This window comes from Bos indicus, chromosome 12 (assembly GCF_029378745.1).
Source record: "Bos indicus isolate NIAB-ARS_2022 breed Sahiwal x Tharparkar chromosome 12, NIAB-ARS_B.indTharparkar_mat_pri_1.0, whole genome shotgun sequence".
NCBI lineage: Eukaryota > Metazoa > Chordata > Mammalia > Artiodactyla > Bovidae > Bos > Bos indicus.
The window spans coordinates 75,663,871-75,687,155 of NC_091771.1; the positions used below are offsets into that span (position 1 = coordinate 75,663,871).

The 23,285-nt window shown below is 39.0% G+C and overlaps 1 protein-coding gene across 1 annotated transcript in view; it reads right to left on the bottom strand.

Moving 5' to 3' along the window:
* The window catches only part of LOC109567086 (ATP-binding cassette sub-family C member 4-like), a 149,472-nt gene that overhangs the window by 48,643 nt on the left and 77,544 nt on the right, over window positions 1-23,285 (bottom strand). The window contains exons 15-19 of the mRNA XM_070799972.1: window positions 22,158-22,355; window positions 20,688-20,828; window positions 19,832-19,869; window positions 19,360-19,454; window positions 6,943-7,089 (exon numbers count right to left, since the gene is read on the bottom strand). Coding sequence (XP_070656073.1) covers window positions 6,943-7,089; window positions 19,360-19,454; window positions 19,832-19,869; window positions 20,688-20,828; window positions 22,158-22,355 — 619 coding nt within the window. The remainder of the gene's footprint in view (window positions 1-6,942; window positions 7,090-19,359; window positions 19,455-19,831; window positions 19,870-20,687; window positions 20,829-22,157; window positions 22,356-23,285) is intronic.

The following is a 23,285-nucleotide window of genomic DNA, read 5'->3' on the forward strand; positions in this document are numbered from 1 at the left end:
ACCTTAAGGGTCTAAAGTTGCTAACACCAAGGCCACTACTTATCTTTTCTACATACCAACTATATTAATTAATACACATTCAAGGATACAATACAGGGGATGTGGAAACTTGGCCGCAAGCATTGGCTCATCAATGAAATCTTCTACTAGTTTTATTCTGACAGTTTCTAACTCTCTGAGAGGCTCTAAGCTATTTGAATATCTTAAGTTTCCTGTGCCTCTCGAGGCTGAGAGACTGTAAACAATAGTATGCATAACTGTAGGAGTCCGGGTAAACTTGTCAGGCTAGTTAGAGAGCTATCTGAGGGGTTTGGATTTAAACACTCCTAATGCCCAGGAACTTATTAACTGGAGCTGTAAGTTAACTCTTTTTAGAGAAAGTGAGATGGTGGTGGAGGACAGCCCCCGTAAAGTCAGAGGTGAGAGCACACAGCAATAAAGTAGGCAGACTCTGGTTTTGGGGGTAGATGCTTGAGAATATCCAGGGGGACTCCTGAGGCTTGATCCCGCCTTTGCGTGTGCCAAGCCTCCTTCCTCATGACCTTTGCCATGGGCGGAGCTCCTCATGCCGGCTCCCAGCAAAGAATGGCATTGAAACATGTATAATATCATATATGAAATGAATCGCCAGTCCAGGTTCTATGCATGATACTGGATGCTTGGGGCTGGTGCACTGAGATGACCCAGAGGGATGGTATGGGGAGGGAGGAGGGAGGGGGGTTCAGGATGGGGAACACCTGTATACTTGTGGCAGATTCATGTTGATGTATGGCAAAACCAATACAATATTGTAAAGTAATTAACCTCCAATTAAAATAAATAAATTTATATTAAAAAATAATAAAATAAAGAAAGCTGAGCACCAAAGAATTGATGCTTTTGAATTGTGGTGTTGGAGAAGACTCTTGAGAGTCCTTTGGACTGCAAGGAGATCCAACCAGTCCATCCTAAAGGAGATCAGTCCTGAGTGTTCATTGGAAGATCTGATGTTGAAGCTGAAACTCCAGTATTTTAGCCACCTGATGCAAAGAGCTGACTCATTTGAAAAGACCCTGATGCAGGAAAAGATTGAAGGTGGAGGAGAAGGGGACAACAGAGGATGAGATAGTTGGATGGCATCACCAACTCGATGGACATGGGTTTAGGCAAGCTCTGGGAGTTGGTGATGGACAGGGAGGCCTGATGTTCTGCAGTCCATGGGGTCATGAACGGTCAGACACGATTGAGCCACTGAACTGAGCTGATCTGAACTCCCATTAGTCTATCAGCTGATTTCTCAACAGAAATTCTACAAGAAAATGGCCTGATATATTTAAAGTAATGAAAGGGAAGAAAGCAAAACCAAGAATACTCCACCCAGCAAGACTCTTGTTTAAGATTTGATGGAGAAATCAAAAGCTATCCAGACAAGCAAAAGTTCAGAGAATTCAGCACCACCAAACCAGCTTCACAATAAATGCTAAAGGAACTTCTGTAGGCAGGAAATTCAAGAGAAAGAAAAGACTTACACAAAATAAACCCAAAGCAATTAAGAAAATGGTAATAGGATCACATATGTGGATAACTACATTAAATATAAATGGATTAAATGCACCAAAAAAGACAGAGACTGGCTGAGCAGATGAGAACATGTTGCATGGATGCATTTCCACTTATCATGTTACTCTGCTTGATCCCCCCAAATTGTATGTGATTATTGTATATTATTAAGTTAATCATGTTCCATTTATGACTTGCAATTTTAATTATCTTTTTTTTGGGGGGGGGGGTCTGGCTATTGATTTATTTGATAAACATCTTTTACTATTGTGATTATGTAACCATTACTCACATAATACCATTGTATCGTGATTGGTCAACAGAAAAATAATAGAAATCTGTATCATCAAAACTGCTATTTAATACAAAAACCCGTAATCATTTTTTAAAATCCAGATGCATATCAGAATTATCTTGGAATGTTTTGAAAAATATAAATACCCAGGTATTGCTTTTTTTCCTCCAGAACTCCAGATGTTTCTAATAAGCAGCCATGTTTAAAAACAATTGGACTATATGGTGATCTTTTAATTTTACCTAGCTTGTTTCACTATTTCTATTTCATATTCAGTACTCCTATTTCATTTATTTGTTTTCCAATTTCTCCATCTTTTTTTATTGATGTTCTTTCTCAAACCCTTATCAAGCATAGTAGAAAAATTTGTGTATACATATATATAAATAATATGTATAATATATGTATTTTAGAAAACTGAACAATTCTTGCCTAACTAAAAGATTTATGACGTTTTGATTCCACTTGTTTGACTTAGTATGAATAGAATGCTAGATGTCTAATTTAAAAAAAAATAGACATGCAACAAGTAACAGAGGTTTACTGTATAGCACAGGGAACTATAGTTAATATCTTACAATAACCTTTAATGGAAAATAATTTCAAAAATAATATATATGTATAACTGAATCACCTTGCTGTGCACCTGAAACATTGTAAGTCAACAATGTTTTAATAAATATATATATATATATATATATATATATATAAAAGTTAAAAATAAACACTTCAAAAAAAGAAAGGTCCAACAGTCTAACACCACAGTACTAACAATGACATCCTTTTTGTGTGGGTGTCAGGTGTTGGGAAATTACCTTACATGATTTTTCCCAATCACTTGCTCTCAGATGCTCTTGGATGGTCTTTTGCAAATTTTTTTCAGCCCAGCAAGTTGATATCACTACTTCCTTGTTTCCAAGTTTAATAATGGAATCTCTCTCCCTCTCATTTAGACACAATTTCTTTATTTAGGGAAAAAAAATAACTTTCTAACTATCTATTTAACAATGGGCCACATCACAATAACCTTTGCACATGATGACTTTAATTGGGGGCACTTTTTTTGATGCAGTATAATTAAGGATTTATTTGAAATATCTTATGTTATAAACTGAGATAAACTTGGAAAACTACAAAAAAAGAAAAAGAAAAAAGAAGAAGAAGAAAGACAGGGACTGTTTGTCTCAATGCTGGGGACCACAACTTAATAACCAGTAGATGATCAGTAAATGCTTGATGAGTGAAAAGGCCCCCTCTTCTTACCTGTTAGAACCTGAGGCCAAGATAAGTGGCTAGCACAGCTCTTCCAAAGCTCTGTTCCAGCAGAACCAGAATATCTAACATCTCCACCTACGTCCCAACTCCCTGCCCAATCAGATCAGATCAGATCAGGTCAGTCGCTCAGTCGTGTCTGACTCTTTGCGACCCCATGAATTGCAGCATGCCAGGCCTCCCTGTCCATCACCAACTCCCAGAGTTCACTCAGACTCACGTCCATCGAGTCAGTGATGCCATCCAGTCATCTCATCCTCTGTCGTCCCCTTCTCCTCTTGCCCCCAATCCCTCCCGGCATCAGAGTCTTTTCCAGTGAGTCAACTCTTCACACGAAGTGGCCAAAGTACTGGAGTTTCAGCTTTAGCCTCATTCCTTCCAAAGAAATCCCAGGGCTGATCTCCTTTAGGATGGACTGGTTGGATCTCCTTGCAGTCCAAGGGACTCTCAAGACTCTTCTCCAACACCACAGTTCAAAAGCATCAATTCTTTGGCGCTCAGCCTTCTTCGCAGTCCAACTCTCACATCCATACATGACCACAGGAAAAACCATAGCCTTGACTAGATGAAACTTCGTTGGCAAAGTAATGTCTCTGCTTTTGAATATGCTATCTAGGTTGGTCATAACTTGCCTTCCAAGGAGTAAGCGTCTTTTAATTTCATGGCTGCTATCACAATCTGCAATGATTTTGGAGCCCAGAAAAATAAAGTCTGACACTGTTTCCACTGTTTCCCCATCTATTTGCCATGAAGTGATGGGACCAGATGCCATGATCTTCGTTTTCTGAATGTTGAGCTTTAAGCCAACTTTTTCACTCTCGACTTTCACCTTCATCAAGAGGCTTTTGAGTTCCTCTTCACTTTCTGCCATAAGGGTGGTGTCATCTGCATATCTGAGGTCATTGATGTTTCTCCCGGCAATCTTGAATCCAGCTTGTGTTTCTTCCAGTCCAGCGTTTCTCATGATGTACTCTGATTATAAGTTAAATAAGCAGGGTGACAATATACAGCCTTGACATACTCCTTTTCCTATTTGGAACCAGTCTGTTGTTCCATGTCCAGTTCTAACTGTTGCTTCCTAACCTGCATACAAATTTCTCAAGAGGAAGATCAGGTGGTCTGGTATTCCCATCTCTTTCAGAATTTTCCACAGTTTATTGTGATCCACACAGTCAAAGGTTTTGGCATAGTCAATAAAGCAGAAATAGATGTTTTTCTGGAACTCTCTTGCTTTTTCCATGATCCAGCGGATGTTGGCAATTTGATCTCTGGTTCCTCTGCCTTTTGTAAAACCAGCTTGAACATCAGGAAGTTCACAGTTCACATATTGCTGAAGCCTGTCCAATAATAGTTTTTAAATGTCTACTTATGTTTAAAAATGGCTGAATTCCTCATTATTTCTTAATGTCCTTTAGTTTGTAAGGCAAAACTGCTGCTGCTGCTGCTGCTAAGTCACTTCAGTCGTGTCCAACTCTGTGTGACCCCATAGACGGCAGCCCATCAGGCTCCCCCGTCCCTGCGATTCTCCAGGCAAGAACACTGGAGTAGGTTGCTATTTCCTTCTCCAATGCATGAAAGTGAAAAGTGAAAGTGAAGTCGCTCAGTCATGTCCGACTCTTAGCGACCTCATGGACCGCAGCCTTCCAGGCTCCTCCGTCCATGGGATTTTCCAGGCAAGAGTACTGGAGTGGGATGCCATTGCCTTTTCTGAAGACAAAACTATTAGGCACCAAATATTTCACCCACATAAGCACCACGATTTGCCTTCAATGCTCAACTAAACCCCAGGGAAATGTATTACATGTCTGACGGTTTCATTTCCTTGATTGACAGACACAGAATTTGGAAGCTTAGATAGTCTGGTTCTAGGAACCAGAGCTTCCAAAGTATAAATACATGTGGTTTTCTCTTCATGCGATCACAAACCAGCAATCAAGTCCACCATAAATAATCTATTGTAAATTTTACTTTGACAATAAACTATAGGAAAGAGTTCAACTGAATATATCACTGAAGGAGTAAATAATTGATGGCCCTGAAGCATTTTGTGCAAAGCAGGCCTATAATCTTTGCAGTATAATATTTATTTGGGCTTCTATTTTCCTGAAAGAATGAGATTCTGCTAAGAGATAGAGGAAGGGGAGGAAGACAAACACCAGTGTGCTGACTGCTCTAAGATTAGAGACTTTGAAGATTTAAACTTGATCCCAAATCCTTGAATAATAAATAAATCAGCATTTGGAGAAGCCTACAGGTCTTAAACATGAAAAACCTGGTTAACTGTGGTCATGAGCACCCAGAGGCTGAAATAACAGAGGCTCCCAACTTGATGCCCATAGTTTTTACGTTAACTGACAAAGTGGAGCAACTTCACAGCCATAATAGTATGGACTTCTCCAAATACTTCCTCACTACAGCTTCATAATAAAATGAGATCTGTATGGGCCTTTGTAGTTAACCATTCTGTGCTTGGCTCACTACCTGGACCAAACAATATGTTTTGAATACATCTACACAAGATGCTTCCCTGAATAGTTTGCATTAATCCTCACAAGAGTCTTGTGAAACAGGAAGGGCATGTGAAATTACTCCCATTTCATAAGAAAGGAAGTTCCCAGATAGCATTTCCTCATCATCAGTAAGGTTCACTAGTCACTGACCATGAGCTAAGTGTTGTGAGTATATCAATAAGCTTATTTCTAACACAGTCAAAAAGTGTATTAATAGAATCCCCATTTAGAGATAAGAAAACAGACACAAAGAAATTAAGTAACCAGCACATAAGAATTCTATTAATATAACTATAACCTACTATTACCATTTGTAACTAGCACCAGGACTGAACCCAGGCAGCTGACTTCAGGCAGAGTCACACTTTTAAATCAAGACCGACCACATCCTGCCTTGAGATTTGCCTGTCCAATAGGATCCATCTGCTTTGGCCTTGGTCACATGGTGAGTTGATGGCCAGGCCAAGGCTACTCCTATCCTCCCTCCAGTCCACATACCTGCCTCAACAAGTCCTGTCAATCATCGCCTACAAAAATAAAGCTGCCCTGGACCTCAGCACAAGTCCAACCAACTGAACAAAGGAGCATGTACACTGATGAAATAACGCTTCATAGAAACCCAGGTCAGGAGGCTACCTTCAGAAGCGAAACAAGTCAAAGGCCTCAAGGTGGAAGAAAAAACCACTGAGAAACCTCCAGGGACACTCATATTGAGAAACTTACTACTGAAGATCCATGTGCTATGTACTACAAAGGGTCTTACATGTCACCAAGTGTCCACTGTAAAACTATAAAGTTAGTTTCTTTGAAAAAGATGCTTACATTTTACCAATTTGATATTTTAATGAATTTTTATTACTATTTTTATGTAAACCTCAATGCATGGGCATATGTCAGAGCTCTGTGATTCCAGAAATGGATGGGAAAAGAAAGAAACACACAGCCTGTCTCTTGCAGATTCATTGTAAGAAGGTCCTATCTAGACAACAGCCTAACTTAACACTATATGACACAGCCAGCTTTTAGAAACTGGTCAACAACATTAAAACATGTTTGCATCTAACATAGGATATTTTATATGCCACATAACAAATGTGTTTCTAAGTCATTCTGCAAAGTGAACATTTATCTTTACACACACACTAAAATTGGAATAAAAACTTATATGCCCCCATATTCAGATCAGTAAAGTTTTATGTAGAAAATAGATCAATATGCACAGTGATTATCTTCTAAGTATCTCATCCATTGTCAAATATCAAATGTAATCAGGAACTAAATGCATTAATAAGACATACTTACTGAGAAACTTGGTGTCTGACTTACCTATTGGATTTCTATCGAAGAACAGCTTTGGCGCTCTGAAAATGGACTCCAACATTTTGTTGTGCAAAGTTTGTGAAGAATTAACAAGGACGTAGAATATCAACAAAGATCTTATGATGCCATAAAGGATGATACCTATGGTTAGAACTGAAATAAAGTAGCATCACTCAACAAAAGATCTCTGTCTTTCCTTCAATTATGTGAAAGCATGGCAGACAGCTTACAAAAATGTTATGCGCTTTATTCTATAAATATAATTTATATATAAATTCACCTACAGACTATAGAATAAATATATAATGGATTCTATTTGAGTTTAATACATTCACTAGGTATATTTACAAAGAAGAATATAAAAATAAGTATGGTTCTCTTATTAAATAGAAACAACATGAGAAAAAAATCAGGTGTAAAATACAAACTCAGATTTTCCTAATCCAATTACAAGTACTAATAAAACCTCAGAAGAAAGAAAATGATAAAAACTAGTATCTTCCTTTTGCCATATTTCAAATCTCATTATTTACAACATGTCCCATAATCTAAAACTGAGATTTGATACCACCATGAATTAAAAGGGAATAAGAGAGATGACTTACCATTTCCTTATAAATGGTAAATGTATATGGAAATTTACTTCCATGTAAAGTAACTATTTCCATGCCCAAGCAGCTTTATAGAGTATAAAAAGACCATATTAAGTTGCAAGCAGACAATCTCTTCAATAATTGAGTTACAAGAAAACATGTGGGAGGAGGAGCCAAAATGGCAGAGGAGTAGGATGGGGAGAACACTTTCTCCCCCACAAATTCATCAAAAGAGCATTTAAACATCGAGTAAATTCCACAAAACAACTTCTGAATGCCGGCAGAGGACATCAGGCACCCAGAAAAGCAACCCAACTCTTCGAAAGGAGGTAGGAAATAATATAAAAGACAAAAACAGAGATAAAAGAGGGAGGGACAGAGTTCCGTCCTGGGAAGGGAGTCTTAAAAAGAGAGAAGTTTCCAAACACCAGGAAACCTTCTCACTGCCGAAACTGTGCCAAGCTTTGGAAGCACAGAGGGCAACATAATAGGGAGAAAAGATAAATAAACAATTAAAACTCGCAGATTGCGAGCCCTACAGTAACTCCCCCAGCGGAGAAGCAGCGCAGACGCCTGCACACGCCACTAGCAAGTGGGGGCTGAGCAGGGAGGCACAGCGCGGGCTGCATCGCTTAGAGTAAGAATCTGGCCTGAATACCCTGAGCGCTATCTGAGCGAAATAATTTGGGCTAGCAAACCAGACTGTGGGATATCTACCACGCGAAAAGCCAGCCCTAACCTAAGACACCACCAGGCCCACGCACGGAACAAAGGACTGAACAGAGATAGCCGGCTGCAGACCTTCCCCCTCCGGTGACAGGCAGCCAGAGCCAGAAGGGGGCAATCGTAGCCCCAGAGAGACATTATCTATAAAACTGTAAGCAGGCTTCTTTGCTAACTAAAACTTCTTGGGGGTCTGGACGGTCAACATCTCCCTGAGAAGGTGCGCCGGTTTTACACCCAGATAACCGAGTGGCGGGGAGGCGATAAGTCGCAGCATTGGCTCTCGCCAAACACCTCATCACCTGAGCTGCTCGGACCTGGGAAGAGCACAAAACGCAGGCCCAACTGAGTCTGCGCCTCTGAGGACTACCCGAGTGCCTGAACCTGAGCGGCTTGGACCTGGGAGGTGCATGCAGCCCAGGGCCAGCCTCGGATTGTTCCCGGCGGAACAACCTAGAGCCCGAGCAGTGTGGACAGGGAGGCTACACGCGCCGTGAGCGGGGGCAGACCCAGTGCGGCTGAGGCACTGCGAGTGCACGCCAGTGTTATTTGTTTGCAGCATCCCTCCCTCCCTCCCCACAGCGCAACTGAATAAGTGAGCCTTAAAAAAAAAAAAAAAAAAAGTGTCCTCCACCTTCCCCTTTGTGTCAGGGTGAAAACCAGACACTGAAGAGACCAGCAATCAGAAGAAGCTATAACAGAGGGAAACGCCTTGGAAGCTACAGGCAATAGATTAAAACCCCGTGGTTACTACGGACTTCATAGGAAGGGGCCTATAAATCTTGAGAAATATAAGTCAGACCAAGGAACTAGCCAAAAATGAACTGAACCCACAATACTCACAACAAAACCAGAGAAAGTCCTAGATATATTTTTACTATTTTTACGATCATTCTTTCTTTCTTTTCTTTTTTTATTTTTTTTTTAAATTTTAAGGCCTCTATTGTTCCTTCAATTTTCAATTTTATAACCTATTACTTTGCAAAAAAAAAAAAAAAAACGTATTTTTTTCTTCTTCAGCAAAATTTATATATATATATTTATAATTTTTTGACCTTGTTTTGCTTTTGTTTTTGTTTTTTTGTTTGTTTGTTTTCTTCTTTTCTTTAACATTGTATTTTTGCAATTCCAAACTCTACTCCACATTTTTAATTTTAGCTTTTTGGTATATGTTATCAATTTTGTACCTATCATTTTTTTTATAATTTCTGTGACTTTTTTTTTCTTTCCTCTGTTTCTTTCTCTTCTTCTTTTATATAACATTGTATACCTGAAATTCCAAACTCTACTCTAGATTTTTAATTTATGCCTTTTGGTATTTGATATCAATTTTGTACCTGTATTTTCTTTATAATTTTTGCGACATTGTTTTTGTTTGTTTGTTTGTTTGTTTTCTCTCTTCATTTTTCTTCTTCCTTTTTTTTAACATTGTATTTTTGAAATTCCAAACTCTACTCTAGATTTTTAATTTTTGCTTTTTGGTATTAGTTATCAATTTTGTACCTGTATTTTCTTTATAATTTTCACGACCTTGTTTGTTTTTCTTTGTTCGTTTTTTCTCTCTTTCTTTTCCTTCTTCTTTTCTTTAATATCGTATTTTTGAAATTCCAAACTCTACTTTAGATTTTTAATTTTTGCTTTTATGTATTTGTTACCAATTTTGTACCTTTAAGAACCCAATCTTCAGGACCCATTTTTCACTAGGGAGCGAGATTACTGGCTTGACTGCTCTTTCTCCCTTTGGACTCTCCTTTTTCTCCACCAGGTCGCCTGTGTCTCCTCCCTAACCCCTCTCCACTCTACCCAACTCTGTGAATTTCTGTGTGTTCCAGACGGTGGAGAACACATAACTACAATGAAACCAAGCTCCACCCAAGAGCCAACAAGTTCCAGAGCAAGACATACCAAGCTAATTCTCCAGCAACACAGGAACATAGCACTGAGCATTAAAATACAGGCTGCCCAAAGTCACACCAAACCCATAGACAACTCAAAACTCACTACAGGGCACTTCATTGCACTCCAGAGAGAAGAGATCCAGCTCCACCCACCAGAACACCGAGGCAAGCTTCCCTAACCAGGAAACCTTGACAAGCCACTCCTCCAACCACACCCACAGGGAGGAACCTCCACAATAAAGAGGAAACACAAAGTTCCAGCATACAGAAAGGCCACCCCAAACACAGACATCTAAACTAGATGAAAAGGCAGAAAAATATTCAGCAGGTAAAGGAACATGATAAATGCACAACAAATGAAACAAAAGAGGAGGAGATAGGGAATCTACCTGAAAATGAATTCAGAATAATGATAGGAAAAATGATCCAAAATTTTGTGAACAAAACAGAGTTACAGATATATAGTCTGGAGACAAGGATTGAGAAGATGTGCAAAATATTTAACAAGGACATAGAAAAAATAAAAGAGAGTCAATCAATAATAAATAATGCAATAACTGAGATCAAAAGCACTCTGGATGGAGCCAACAGTAGAATAACTGAGGCAGAAGATAGGATAAGTGAGGTGGAAGATAGGATAAGTGAGGTGGAAGATAGAATGGTGGAAATAAATGAAGCAGAGAGAAAAAAAGAAAAAAGAATTAAAAGAAATGAGGACAACCTCAGAGACCCCTGGGACAATGTCACATGCCCCAACATTCAAATCATAGGAGTCCCAGAAGAAGAAGACAAAAAGAAAGGCCATGAGAAACTACTTGAGGAGATAATAGTTGAAAACTTCCCTAAAATGGAGAAGGAAATAGTCACCAAAGTCCAAGAAACCCAGAGAGTCCCAAACAGGGTAAACCTCAGGTGAAATATCCCAGACACATATTAATCAAATTAACCAATATCGAACAAAAAGAACAATTATTAAAAGCAGCAAGGGGAAAACAACAAATAACACACAAGGGGATTCTCATAAGGATAACAGCTGATCTTTCAACAGAAACTCTTCAGGCCAGAAGGGAATGGCAGGACATACTTAAAGCAATGAAAGAGAAAAACCTACAACCCAGATTACTATACCCATCAAGGATCTCATTCATATATGAAGGAGAAATCAAAAGCTTTACAGATAAGCAAAACCTGAGAGAATTCAGCACCACCAAACCAGCTATTCAACAAATGCTGCTGCTGCTGCTGCTAAGTCGCTTCAGTCGTGTCTGACTCTGTGCGACCCCATAGACGGCAACCCACCAGGCTCCCCCATCCCTGGGATTCTCCAGGCAAGAACACTGGAATGGATTGCCATTTCCTTCTCCAATGCATGAAAGTGAAAAGTGAAAGTGAAGTCACTCAGTCGTGTCCGACTCTTAGCAACCACATGGACTGCAGCCCACCAGGCTCCTCTGTCCATGGGATTTTCCAGGCAAGAGTACTGGAGTGGGGTGCCATTGCCTTCTCCTCAACAAATGCTAAAGGATCTTATCTAGACAGGAAACACAGAAAAGGTGTATAAATTCAAACCCCAAACAACAAAGTAAATGGCAATGGGATCATACTTATCAATAATTACCTTAAATGTAAATGGGTTGAATGCCCCAATCAAATGACAAAGACTGCCTCAGCTCAGTTCAGTTCAGTTCAGTCACTCAGTTGTGTCCAACTCTTTGTGACCACATGCCAGGCCTCCCTGTCCATCACCAACACCCAGAGTTCACTCAGACTCACATCCATCGAGTCAGTGATGCCATCCAGCCATCTCATACTCTGTCATCCCCTTCTCCTCCTGCCCCCAATCCCTCCCAGCATCAGAGTCTTTTCCAATGAGTCAACTCTTCGCATGAGGTGGCCAAGTACTGGAGGTTCAGCTTTAGCATCATTCCTTCCAAAGAAATCCCAGGGCTGATCTCCTTCAGAATGGACTGGTTGGATCTCCTTGCAGTCCAAGGGACTCTCAAGAGTCTTCTCCAACACCACAGTTCAAAAGCATCAATTCTTTGGCGCTCAGCCTTCTTCACAGTCCAACTCTCACATCCATACATGACCACAGGAAAAACCATAGCCTTGACGAGACGGACCTTTGTTGGCAAAGTAATGTCTCAGCTTTTGAATATGCTATCTAGGTTGGTCATAACTTTCTTTCCAAGGAGTAAGTGTCTTTTAATTTCATGGCTGCAGTCACCATCTGCTGTGATTTTGGAGGCCCTCCAAAAATAAAGTCTGACACTGTTTCCGCTGTTTCCCCATCTATTTGCCATGACATGATGGGACCAGATGCCATTATCTTCGTTTTCTGAATATTGAGCTTTAGGCCAACTTTTTCACTCTCCTCTTTCACTTTCATCAAGAGGCTTTTGAGTTCCTCTTAACTTTCTGCCATAAGGGTGGTGTTATCTGCATATCTGAGGTTATTGATATTTCCCCCGGCAATCTTGGTTCAAGCTTGTGCTTCTTCCAGTCCAGCGTTTCTCCTGATGTACTCTGATTATAAGTTAAATAAGCAGGGTGACAATATACAGCCTTGACGTACTCCTTTTCCTATTTGGAACCAGTCTGTTGTTCCATGTCCAGTTCCAACTGTTGCTTCCTGACCTGCATACACATTTCTCAAGAGGCAGATCAGGTGGTCTGGTATTCCCATCTCTTTCAGAATTTTGCACAGTTTATTGTGATCCACACAGTCAAAGGCTTTGCCATAGTCAATAAAGCAGAAATAGATGTTTTTCTGGAACTCCCTTGCTTTTTCAATGATCCAGCGGATGTTGGCAATCTGATCTCTGGTTCCTCTGCCTTTTCTAAAACCAGCTTGAACATCAGCAAGTTTACGGTTCACATATTGCTGAAGCCCGGCTTGGAGAATTTTGAGCATTACTTTGCTAGCGTGTGAGATTAATGCAATTGTGTGGTAGTTTGAGCATTCTTTGGCATTGCCTTTCTTTGGGACTGGAATGAAAACTGACCTTTTCCAGTCTTGTAGCCACTGCTGAGTTTTCCAATTTGATGGCATATTGAGTGCAGCACTTTCACAGCATCATCTTTCAGGATTTGAAATAGCTCAACCAGAATTCCATCACCTCCACTAGCTTTGTTCGTAGTGATGCTTTCTAAGGCCTACTTGACTTCACATTCCAGGATGTCTGGCTCTAGGTCAGTGATCACATCATTGTAATTATCTGTGTCGTGAAGATCTTTTTTGTACAGTTCTTCTGTGTATTCTTGCCACCTCTTCTTAATATCTTCTGCTTCTGTTAGGTCCACACCATTTCTGTCCTTTATCGAGCCCATCTTTGCATGAAATGTTCCCTTGGTATCTCTAATTTTCTTTAAGAGATCTCTAGTCTTTTCCATTCTGTTGTTTTCCACTATTTCTTTGCATTGATCACTGAGGAAGGCTTTCTTATCTCTTCTTGCTATTCTTTGGAACTCTGCATTCAGATGTTTATGTCTTTCCTTTTCTCCTTTGCTTTTTGCTTCTCTTCTTTTCACAGCTATTTGTAAAGCCTCCCCAGACAGCCATTTTGCTTTTTTGCATTTCTTTTCCATGGGGATGGTCTGAATGGATACAAAAGCAAGACCTCTACATATGCTGTCTACAAGAGACCCACCTCAAAACAAGGGACACATACAGACTGAAAATGAAGGGCCGGAAAAATATATTTAATGCAAATGGAGACCACAAGAAAGCAGGAGTAGCAATACTCACATCAGATAAAATAGACTTTGAAATAAAGACTGTGAAAAGAGACAAAGAAGGATACTACATAATGATTAATGGATCAATCCAAGAGGAAGATATAATAATTATAAATATATATGCACCCAACATAGGAGCACCACAATATGTAAGGTCCTAACAAGTATGAAAAGGGAAGTTAATAGCAACACAGTAATAGTGGGAGACTTTACTACACCACTGACTTTAATATACCTATGGATAGATCAACTAAACAGAAATTAACAAGGAGTCACAAACTTTAAATGATATAATGGACCAGTTACACTTAATTGATATCTATAGGACATTTCACCCCAAAACAATGACTTTCACCTTCTTCTCAAGTGCACACGGACCCTTCTCCAGGATAGATCACATCCTGGGCCATAAATCTAGCCTTAGTAAATTAAACAAAAAAGAAAGAAAGAAAGAAATCATTCTAAGTATCTCTTCTGATCACAAGATTAGATATTTGCAGTAAGATTAGATATCAACCACAGGGGGAAAAAAGGACTATTAAAAATACAAACATAAGGAGGCTAAACAACATGCTTCTGAATAACCAACAAATCAGAAGAAATCACAAAACAAATCAAACTATGCATAGAAACAAATGACAACGAAAGCACGACACCCCAAAGCCTTTGGGACTCAGTAAAATCTGTGCTAAAGGGAAGATTCATAGCAATACAAGCTTACCTCAAGAAACAAGAGAAAAATCAAATAGATAATCTGACTCTACAACTTAAGCAACTAGAAAAGGAAGAAATAAAGAACCCTAGGTTTAGTAGAAGGAAAGAAATCATAAAAATTAGGGGAGAAATTAATCAAAAAGAAACAAAGGAGACTATGGCAAAAATCAACAAAGCTAAAAGCTGGTTCTTTGAGAAGATAAATAAAATAGACAAATCATTAGCCAGACTAATCAAGAAAAGCAGGGAAAAGAATCAAATCAACTAAATTAGAAATGAAAATGGAGAAATGGAGAAATCACAACAGACAAAAGAATCATAAGAGACTGCTATCAGCAACTATATGTCCCCAAAATGGACAACTTGGAAGAAATGGACAAACTCTTAGAAAAGTATAACTTTCCAAAACTGAACCAGAAAGAAATAGAAAATCTTAACAGACACATCACAAGCATGGAAATCAAAACTGTAATCAGAAATATTCCAGCAAACAAAAGCCCAGGATGAGATGGCTTCACAGCTGAATTCTACCAAAATTTAGAGAAGAGCTAACATCTATCCTACTCAAACTCTTCCAGAAAATTGCAGAGAAAGGTAAACTCCCAAACGCATTCTATGAGGTCACCATCACCTTAATACCAAAACCAGACAAAGATGCCACAAAAAGAGAAAACTAAAGGCCAATATCACTGATAAACATAGATGCAAAAATCTTTAACAAAATTCTAGCAAACAAAATCCAACAACTTATTAAAAAAAAAAAAATCATACCATCATGACCAGGTGGGCTTTATCCCAGGGATACAAGGATTCTTTAATATCCGCAAGTCAATCAATGTGATACACCACATTAACAAATTGAAAAATAAAAGCCATATGATTATCTCAATAGATGCAGAGAAAGCCTTTGACAAAATTCAACATCCATTTATGATAAAAACTCTCTGGAAAGCAGCCATAGAAGGAACATACCTCAACATAATAAAAAGCTATATATGATAAACTCACAGCAAACATTATCTTCAATGGTGAAAACCTGACAGCATTTCCCCTAAAGGCAAAAACAAGACAGGGGTTCCCACTCTCACTACTACTATTAAACACAGTTTTGAAGTTTTGGCCACAGCACTCAGAGAAGGAAAAGAAATGAAAGGAATCCAGATTGGGAAAGAAGTAAAACTCTCACTGTGTGCAGATGACATGTTCCTCTACATAGAAAACCATAAAGACACCACCAGAAAATTACAAGAGCTAATCAATGAATATAGTAAAGTTGAAGGATATAAAATTAACATACCTTGCATTCCTATACACTAACAATGAGAAAACAGAAAGAGAAATTAAAGAAACAATTCCATTCACTGTTGCAATGAAAAGAATAAAATACTTAGGAATAAATCTACCTAAAGAAACAAAAGACCTATATATAGAAAACTAAAAAAAACTCTGATGAAAGAAATCAAAGATGACACAAATAGAGGGGAAAATATACCATGTTAATGGATCAGAAGCATCAATATAGTGAAAATGAGTTTACTACCCAAAGCAATATATGAATTCAATGCAATCCCGATCAAGCTACCAATGGTATTTTTCAGAGAACTAGAACAAATAATTTTACAATTTGTATGGAAATACAAAAAACCTCGAATAGCCAAAACAATATTGACAAAGAAGAATGCAACTGGAGGAATCAACCTGCCTGACTTCAGACTATACTATAAAGCTACAGTCATCAAGATAGTATGGTACTGGCACAAAGACAGAAATATAGATCAATGGAACAAAATAGAAACCCAGAAATGAATCCACATACCTATGGACACCTTATCTTTGACAAAGGAGGCAAGAATATACAATGGAGAAAAGACAATCTCTTTAACAAGTTGTGCTGAGAAAATGGGTAAACCACTTGTAAAAGAATGAATTAGAATACTTTCTAACACCATACACAAAAATAAACTCAAAATGGATGAAAGATCTAAATGTAAGATGAGAAACTATAAAACTCCTAGAGGAAAACATAGGCAAAACACTCTCTGACATAAATCACAGCATGATCCTCTATGACCCACCTCCCAGAGTAATGGAAATAAAAGCAAAAATAAACAAATGGGACCTAATTAAACTTAAAAGCTTTTGCACAATGAAGGAAACTATTAGTAATGTGAAAAGACAGCCTTCAGAATGGGTGAAAATAATAGCAAATAAAGCAACTGACAAAGAATTAATCTCAAAAATATAGAAACAGTTCCTGCAGTTCAATTCAAGAAAAATAAATGAGCCAATCAAAAAATGGGCCAAAGAACTAAACAGACATTTCTCCAAAGAAGACATACAGATGGCTAACAAACCTGTGGTGGATTCATTTCGATATATGGCAGAACCAATACAATATTGTAAAGTTTAAAAATAAAATAAAATGTAAAAAAAAGAAAAGATGCTCAACATCACTCATTATCAGGGACATGCAAATCAAAACCACAATGAGGTACCATCTCATTCCAGTCAAATGGCTGCTATCCAAAAGTTTACAAACAATAAATGCTGAAGAGGGTGTGAAGGAAAAGGAACCCTCTTATACTGTTAGTGGAAATGCAAACTAGCACAGCCACCATGGAGAATAGTATGGAGATTCCTTAAAAAGCTTCAAATAGAACTGCCATACAACCCAGCAATCCCACTGCTGTGCATACACACCGAAGAAACCAGAATTGAAAGAGACACATGTACCCCAATGTTCATTGCAGCAATGTTTACAATAGCTAGGACATGAAAGCAACCTGGATGTCCATTGGCAGACGAATGGATAAGAAAGCTGTGGCATGTATACATAATGGAATATTACTCAGCTATTAAAAAGCATGCATTTGAATCAGTTCTAATGAGGTGGATGAAACTGGAGCCTGTTATACAGAGTGAAGTGAGTTGGAAAGAAAAGCAAATACAGAATATTAATGCATATATATGGAATTTAGAAAGATGGTAATGATGACCCTATATGCGAGACAGCAAAAGAGACACAGATGTATAGAACAGTGTTTTGCACTCTATGGGAGAAGGCAAGGGTGGGGTGATTTGAGAATAGCATTGAAACATGTATATTATCATATGTGAAACATATCACCAGTCCAAGTTCAATGCATAAGACAGGGTGCTCAGTGCTAGTGCACTGGGATGACCCTGAGGGATGGGATGGGGAGGGAGTGGAGGGGGGTTCAGGATGGGGAACACATGTACACCCATGGCTGATTCATGTCAATGTATTGCAAAAACCACTACAATATTGTAAAGTAATTAGCCTCCAATTAAATTAATTAAAAACAGAAACACAAAGCATTTGGAAACGAATACAATAACCTAAATTTAACTTTATTAATGACATAAATTAGTACCTGCTATGCATACAAAAATGAAAATAGCCCTCCTAACATCTCTTGAATTCACAATGCTAAAGAAAGTGGAGAAACCTCTGTAATATACATTCCATCAAATATTTTGTTTTCCTCTTTAGCTGATGTGTCATTGTTATTTCAGCTTTGAAAGCTGTTCAAATTCCTGAATTCCATCAATGGGCATTTGCCTTAGCCTACTGGGCTTCCCTGGCAGTTCAGATGGTAAAGAATTTGCCTGCAGTGCATTGAGACCCTGGTTTGATCCCTGGGCCGGGAAGATCCCCTGGAGTAGGAAATCACAACCCACTCAGTATTCTTGCCTGAGAAACTCCATGGACAGAGGAGTCTGGTGGGCCACAGGCAATGCAGTCACAAAGTCAGACACAACTGAGCGACTAACACACCATCTTATATGAATATATAATATAAGTCCATCTTTCTTTAAGTTACCATAGTTCCTCAATTCAGAAGGTAAACAACTAATAGATTCACATTTCTCAGCAAGTGATCAACATAATAGACACATTTCTCAGCAAGTGATCAACATAATAGACACCAAATTTCAATAAGTGGGTTCTAACAAACATAACACACTCTACCTTTGTAGAAAGCTTGTATGAAGGTTTCCTGTGGAAATATATAATATTTTAGGTGAGGATTTCCTTTAAAAAGTATATAACGCTACATATATTCTAAGCACTCCTGTAAAAACACAGAGAGCTGTGTTAATATTGGCCTGGCAAGCCAGATATTAATCACATAGTTGAGGACACAATAATATTGTGATCTCAAGGAAAGAAAGAGAAGGAATTCTAATTTCTAGACACTGTATTTCTCCCTGATTAACTTCTTTCTTAAGTAGTGAAGCCCAAGAGATGAGTGTGGTGAAGGGGAGTTTGCATACCTGCAAGGGAATAACACATTTACGTGGGACACTTGCTGCCAAAGGATTTCACTCAGGATCAATAAAAGCCATGGTTTACTCAGAAAGAATTGAAACAATCCAAACAACAGGGTAGGGATCCATTTCTAATCCCCTTGCCCATTCATGTAATGATGTAAGCTTTAGCTAAAGCAATCTATTAGAATAGACAATAGCACATATTTCCAGTGACTGATTTTCTCAATATGCAATTCTGGTTTAACAACCAAAATCCAGTACAGAGCAAATTAAGAGTCTTCATGTACCCACTTTATTCTAGTAGATTTTAAAAATACTCATTCTAATTAATTCACAGAGTAAATGCAACTCAGACTCTTCATCTGTTAAGACATTACTGAATTACTCCTGGGAGCTCTAGTTGTTCACACAGGCTCCTAGTAAACACCTCAGACTCTTGTATAACAGACCAGATGATTTACCTGAGTGAACTGTTGAGTACCAGCCAGAATCAGGTATCTCAATTACCCTTCCTTTCCCATATTTCATGGCATATAGGGTACTCTGTCCATTTGCCCTAGGGAAAAGGGAAGACAAAGAAAAAGTATTACACTCTAGATAGAATTTAGGTAAATAACAGAAAAATTGACCTTGATTTAGAAGACGTGTTTTACGGTGGAAAATGGTTCCCAGCTCACTGGGCCCTGTGTCCGTCTACCTTATAAAAAGTCCATTTGAATCACAACTTTCAGCTCTAAGAATTTGAGGAAGCTGCTGAGGGTCAAATACGGGGATAGTCTCACTCCATCAGCCAGAAGTTTACTTCTTTTTCAGAGAAACTATGTGAGAGTCCGAAGAAGAGGCTAAAGAAGCCCCAACTAACCCCCCTGCTGTGGGAAAGTGAGGCTTCATGTAGACTTCACAGCCCTTTGGGTCAGACCAGGAATCACTCACCAGTATGCAAGCCACCAATCCTGCAGGACATAGGTAACCTGGAGCAGGAAACAACAGTCACTCACACACTGACATCACTGAGCCTCACACCCCGCTCACTAGGTTGGGAGATGGAAAGGCTCCAGAACGTGGAGACGGTCCTTCCAGCTCAGGTTTGTGCCAAGCCCCACACCCCAGATGACCACAGGTCAGGGGAGGGCATGCTACATTTTAATATCTTTACAAGACATTCTTTTTCTTCCTAGAATCTTTCTGTTATATACAAACAAAACCTCACCTCAATAAGTAAGCCTCACTTATTTTCCTCACAGATTTCATTCAGTGCAAACCAAAATGGACTGCAAAGCATAATAAAAACAGTATAAAAGTCAGGACTTTTCAAAGAAAAAAAAATTTGATAGAAACTGTGATGATCAAGTTTCTTTGTCAGCTTGGCCAGGCCAGTCTCTAGTGGTTCAACCAAACCCTCGTCTAGATGTCGCTATGAAGGTATTCAGCGGATATGATTCACATCATCCTCGGAACTGAAGTAGAGGAGATCACCCTCAACACTGTGGTGGCCTTGTCCAGTCAGTCAAAGGCCTGATGAACAAAACCTGAGGCTTCCTGGAGGAGGAAGAAATTTTGCTTCAAGACTGCAGGGTCAGCTCCTGCCTGAGGTTCCAGCCTGTAGGCCTACCTTTCTGATTTCACATTGAGCAGCTAGACTGCACAACCTCATGAGCCAATTCTCTGAAATAAATCTCTTAAAGTATATATTAAACATGTTAATATTAATAAATTAAATAAATACAGTATAAACAATATGTAAATACCATGAAGAGGGCACAAAACCAAAATAAATGTTCTTATTTACCTGAGCGCCAATGTTCACTAAAATAAGGTAAATGATGATAAACCAGTGCACACCGGCTGTGAAGTAATTCTCATAGGTCTTAAAACCAACTCTTCCAACCAAACGGCCCTCCAGTGGTAATGTAACCTGGATATTCTCAGTCTGGGAGGGAGAACAGCAGTGAAAACAAAATTTTAAGTAAGGAACCCTCAAATTTCAAAAGTTTACAATGCCCTCCACTGCAAAGCTGTGAGGAAACAGATACATCTCATATGCTCGTAGGAGTGCAGGATGGTCCATTTCCTACAAAAAAGGGTGGGCAAATGTCTAGCCAAACCACATATGCATTTACCCTTGGACTCAGCCATCCTACTTTCAGAAATCTATTAGAAAAAGAACATCATTTGCATGAAATTATTCACTGTTGGTGGCTTTGCTTAAAGTCAATCATGACTCAGCACAAGCACAACTACCTGATTCAAGTACAAATGCAGAAGCTTCTTCCAAAATAATACACAAAGTGATATGGCACTAACATATCCCTCTAAATGACTTGTATCACTTCCAGTGATAGAAATGTAAACCATACTTGGTGTTCCAAATCCTAGACAAATACAGCAACATGAGTCCACACAGGAAGTTGAAATAATGTGAGTCTGGACAGCACAGGATGGCATATGACCCAAATCTATTTAATTCATGAATTTCAGGGAGTGATTCCTGAATGTGGAATGTGATGGACTAATTTGAATATTTATCAGAATCATCCAGGTTCCTAGGTCTGGATATTGTGGGCTTGGATACCAAGAGAGAACCTGTGTATGTTTTTAAGAGAGAGCTACTGCTTTTCTTCATTTCTGTCTGTAGGACCTAGAATGCATTATAGAGTCACATGAGCCAAAGATGTACTCAATTCTATGCTGACCATTGGGCATTCAAGATGAATACAATGTGGCTCTAGGTCTCAAAGGGTAATAAAAAATAGGAAGACAAGAACTAACTCTAAAGTGTCTGGCCTACAACAAATGATCTAACAAAGGGGCAAAATATTACCATCAATCACCTGCAGAACATTCCAACATATAGGAAAAGTAGCTGATTTAATGTGGTCACAGAAAGACTCAGTCTAAAGAGATCTTCACATTAAACCTCTGGATGCATAAGGGAAGCTGGGAGCCACCAGAGTGAGTAGATGTAACTACGGTAAACTGATGGGTTTTCATATCAGCATGAGCCACAAACAGCTGGAAATTCATAGCAGTGCACCCCCTACTGAGCTCCATAAGATTCTTCATCCTACACCCAAAGGAGAACACCAAGCAGGCTTGCTCCCTTCATGCTCTTCTAATTCTACCAATTCCATGGAATTAGGCTTGTAATCTTAGGATCTACTTTGGGATAAACAAAGATGTCATGAGAGAATCAGACTGAAGGTCCACGAGGCCACCAAGAGCAGACAGACAAGGGCATGTTGCAGGATGAGAAACTCACATCTTGGTCCTCTGGAGCTGCATCTTTCAAAGAGGGTCTGGAAGACGGTTGAGACTGAACTGAAGACTTGGAGATCAGAGTGAGTGTTCCTGGACCTGGAGATGGTTCAGCCTTCTCTACCTTCTCCCAGAAAACATCTTCAAAATCTATCCCAGATTTTGAAAACTCAGCAAAAGTCCCCTTTTGTGTAACTTTGCCCTAAAATAAAGAATTTGAGAGGAATTCATTTACATTTGATAATATTAATCCAATCTACATACTAATTAAGAAAAGTTAACTAGTCTCAAATTATTATTTTCCTAAGAAAATTATCTCTAGGTTTGGAATTCTGGTAAAAAAATCTAGATTCAGTTCAGTTCAGCCACTCAGTCACGTCTGACTCTTTGTGACCTCATGGACTACAACATGCCAGGCCTCCCTGTCCATCACCAACTCCTGGAGCTTGCTCAAACTCATGTCTATCAAGTCAGTGATACCATCCAACCATCTCATCCTCTGTCATCCCCTTCTGCATTCAATCTTTCCCAGCATCAAGGTCTTTTCCAATGAGTCAGTTCTTCGCATCAGGTGGCCAAAGTATTGGGGTTTCAGCTTCAGCATCAGTCCTTCCAATGAATATTCAGGACTGGTTTCCTTCAGGATTGACTGGTTTGATCTCACTGCAGTCCAAGGGACTCTCAAGGTTCTTCTCCAACACCACAGTTCAAAAGCATCAATTCTTCAATGCTCAGCTTTCCTTATGATCCAACTCTCATATCCATACATGACTACTGGAAAAATCATAGCTTTGACTAGTTGGACCTTTGTTGGCAAAGTAATGTCTCTGCTTTTTAATATGCTGTCTAGGTTGGTCATAGCTTTTCTTCCAAAGAGCAAAATGAGCATGGTATTCACTGTCAAACCCTACGCTAGGTGCTGGGGGATATGAAAGAAATGTATGTTCATGTTTTAAAAATGGAGGCCATTGACATAACTACCATGGGAATTCATGGATGCTAAAACTACTGATGTGGGTAGAAGTATCAGTACAGTGTTTTTGGACAACATGGAAATTGAGAGAAGCATCATGTTAAAATGCAAGTAAACAGTTAATTGGGGAAGATATTCCAGGAAAGAAACTTAAAAAGG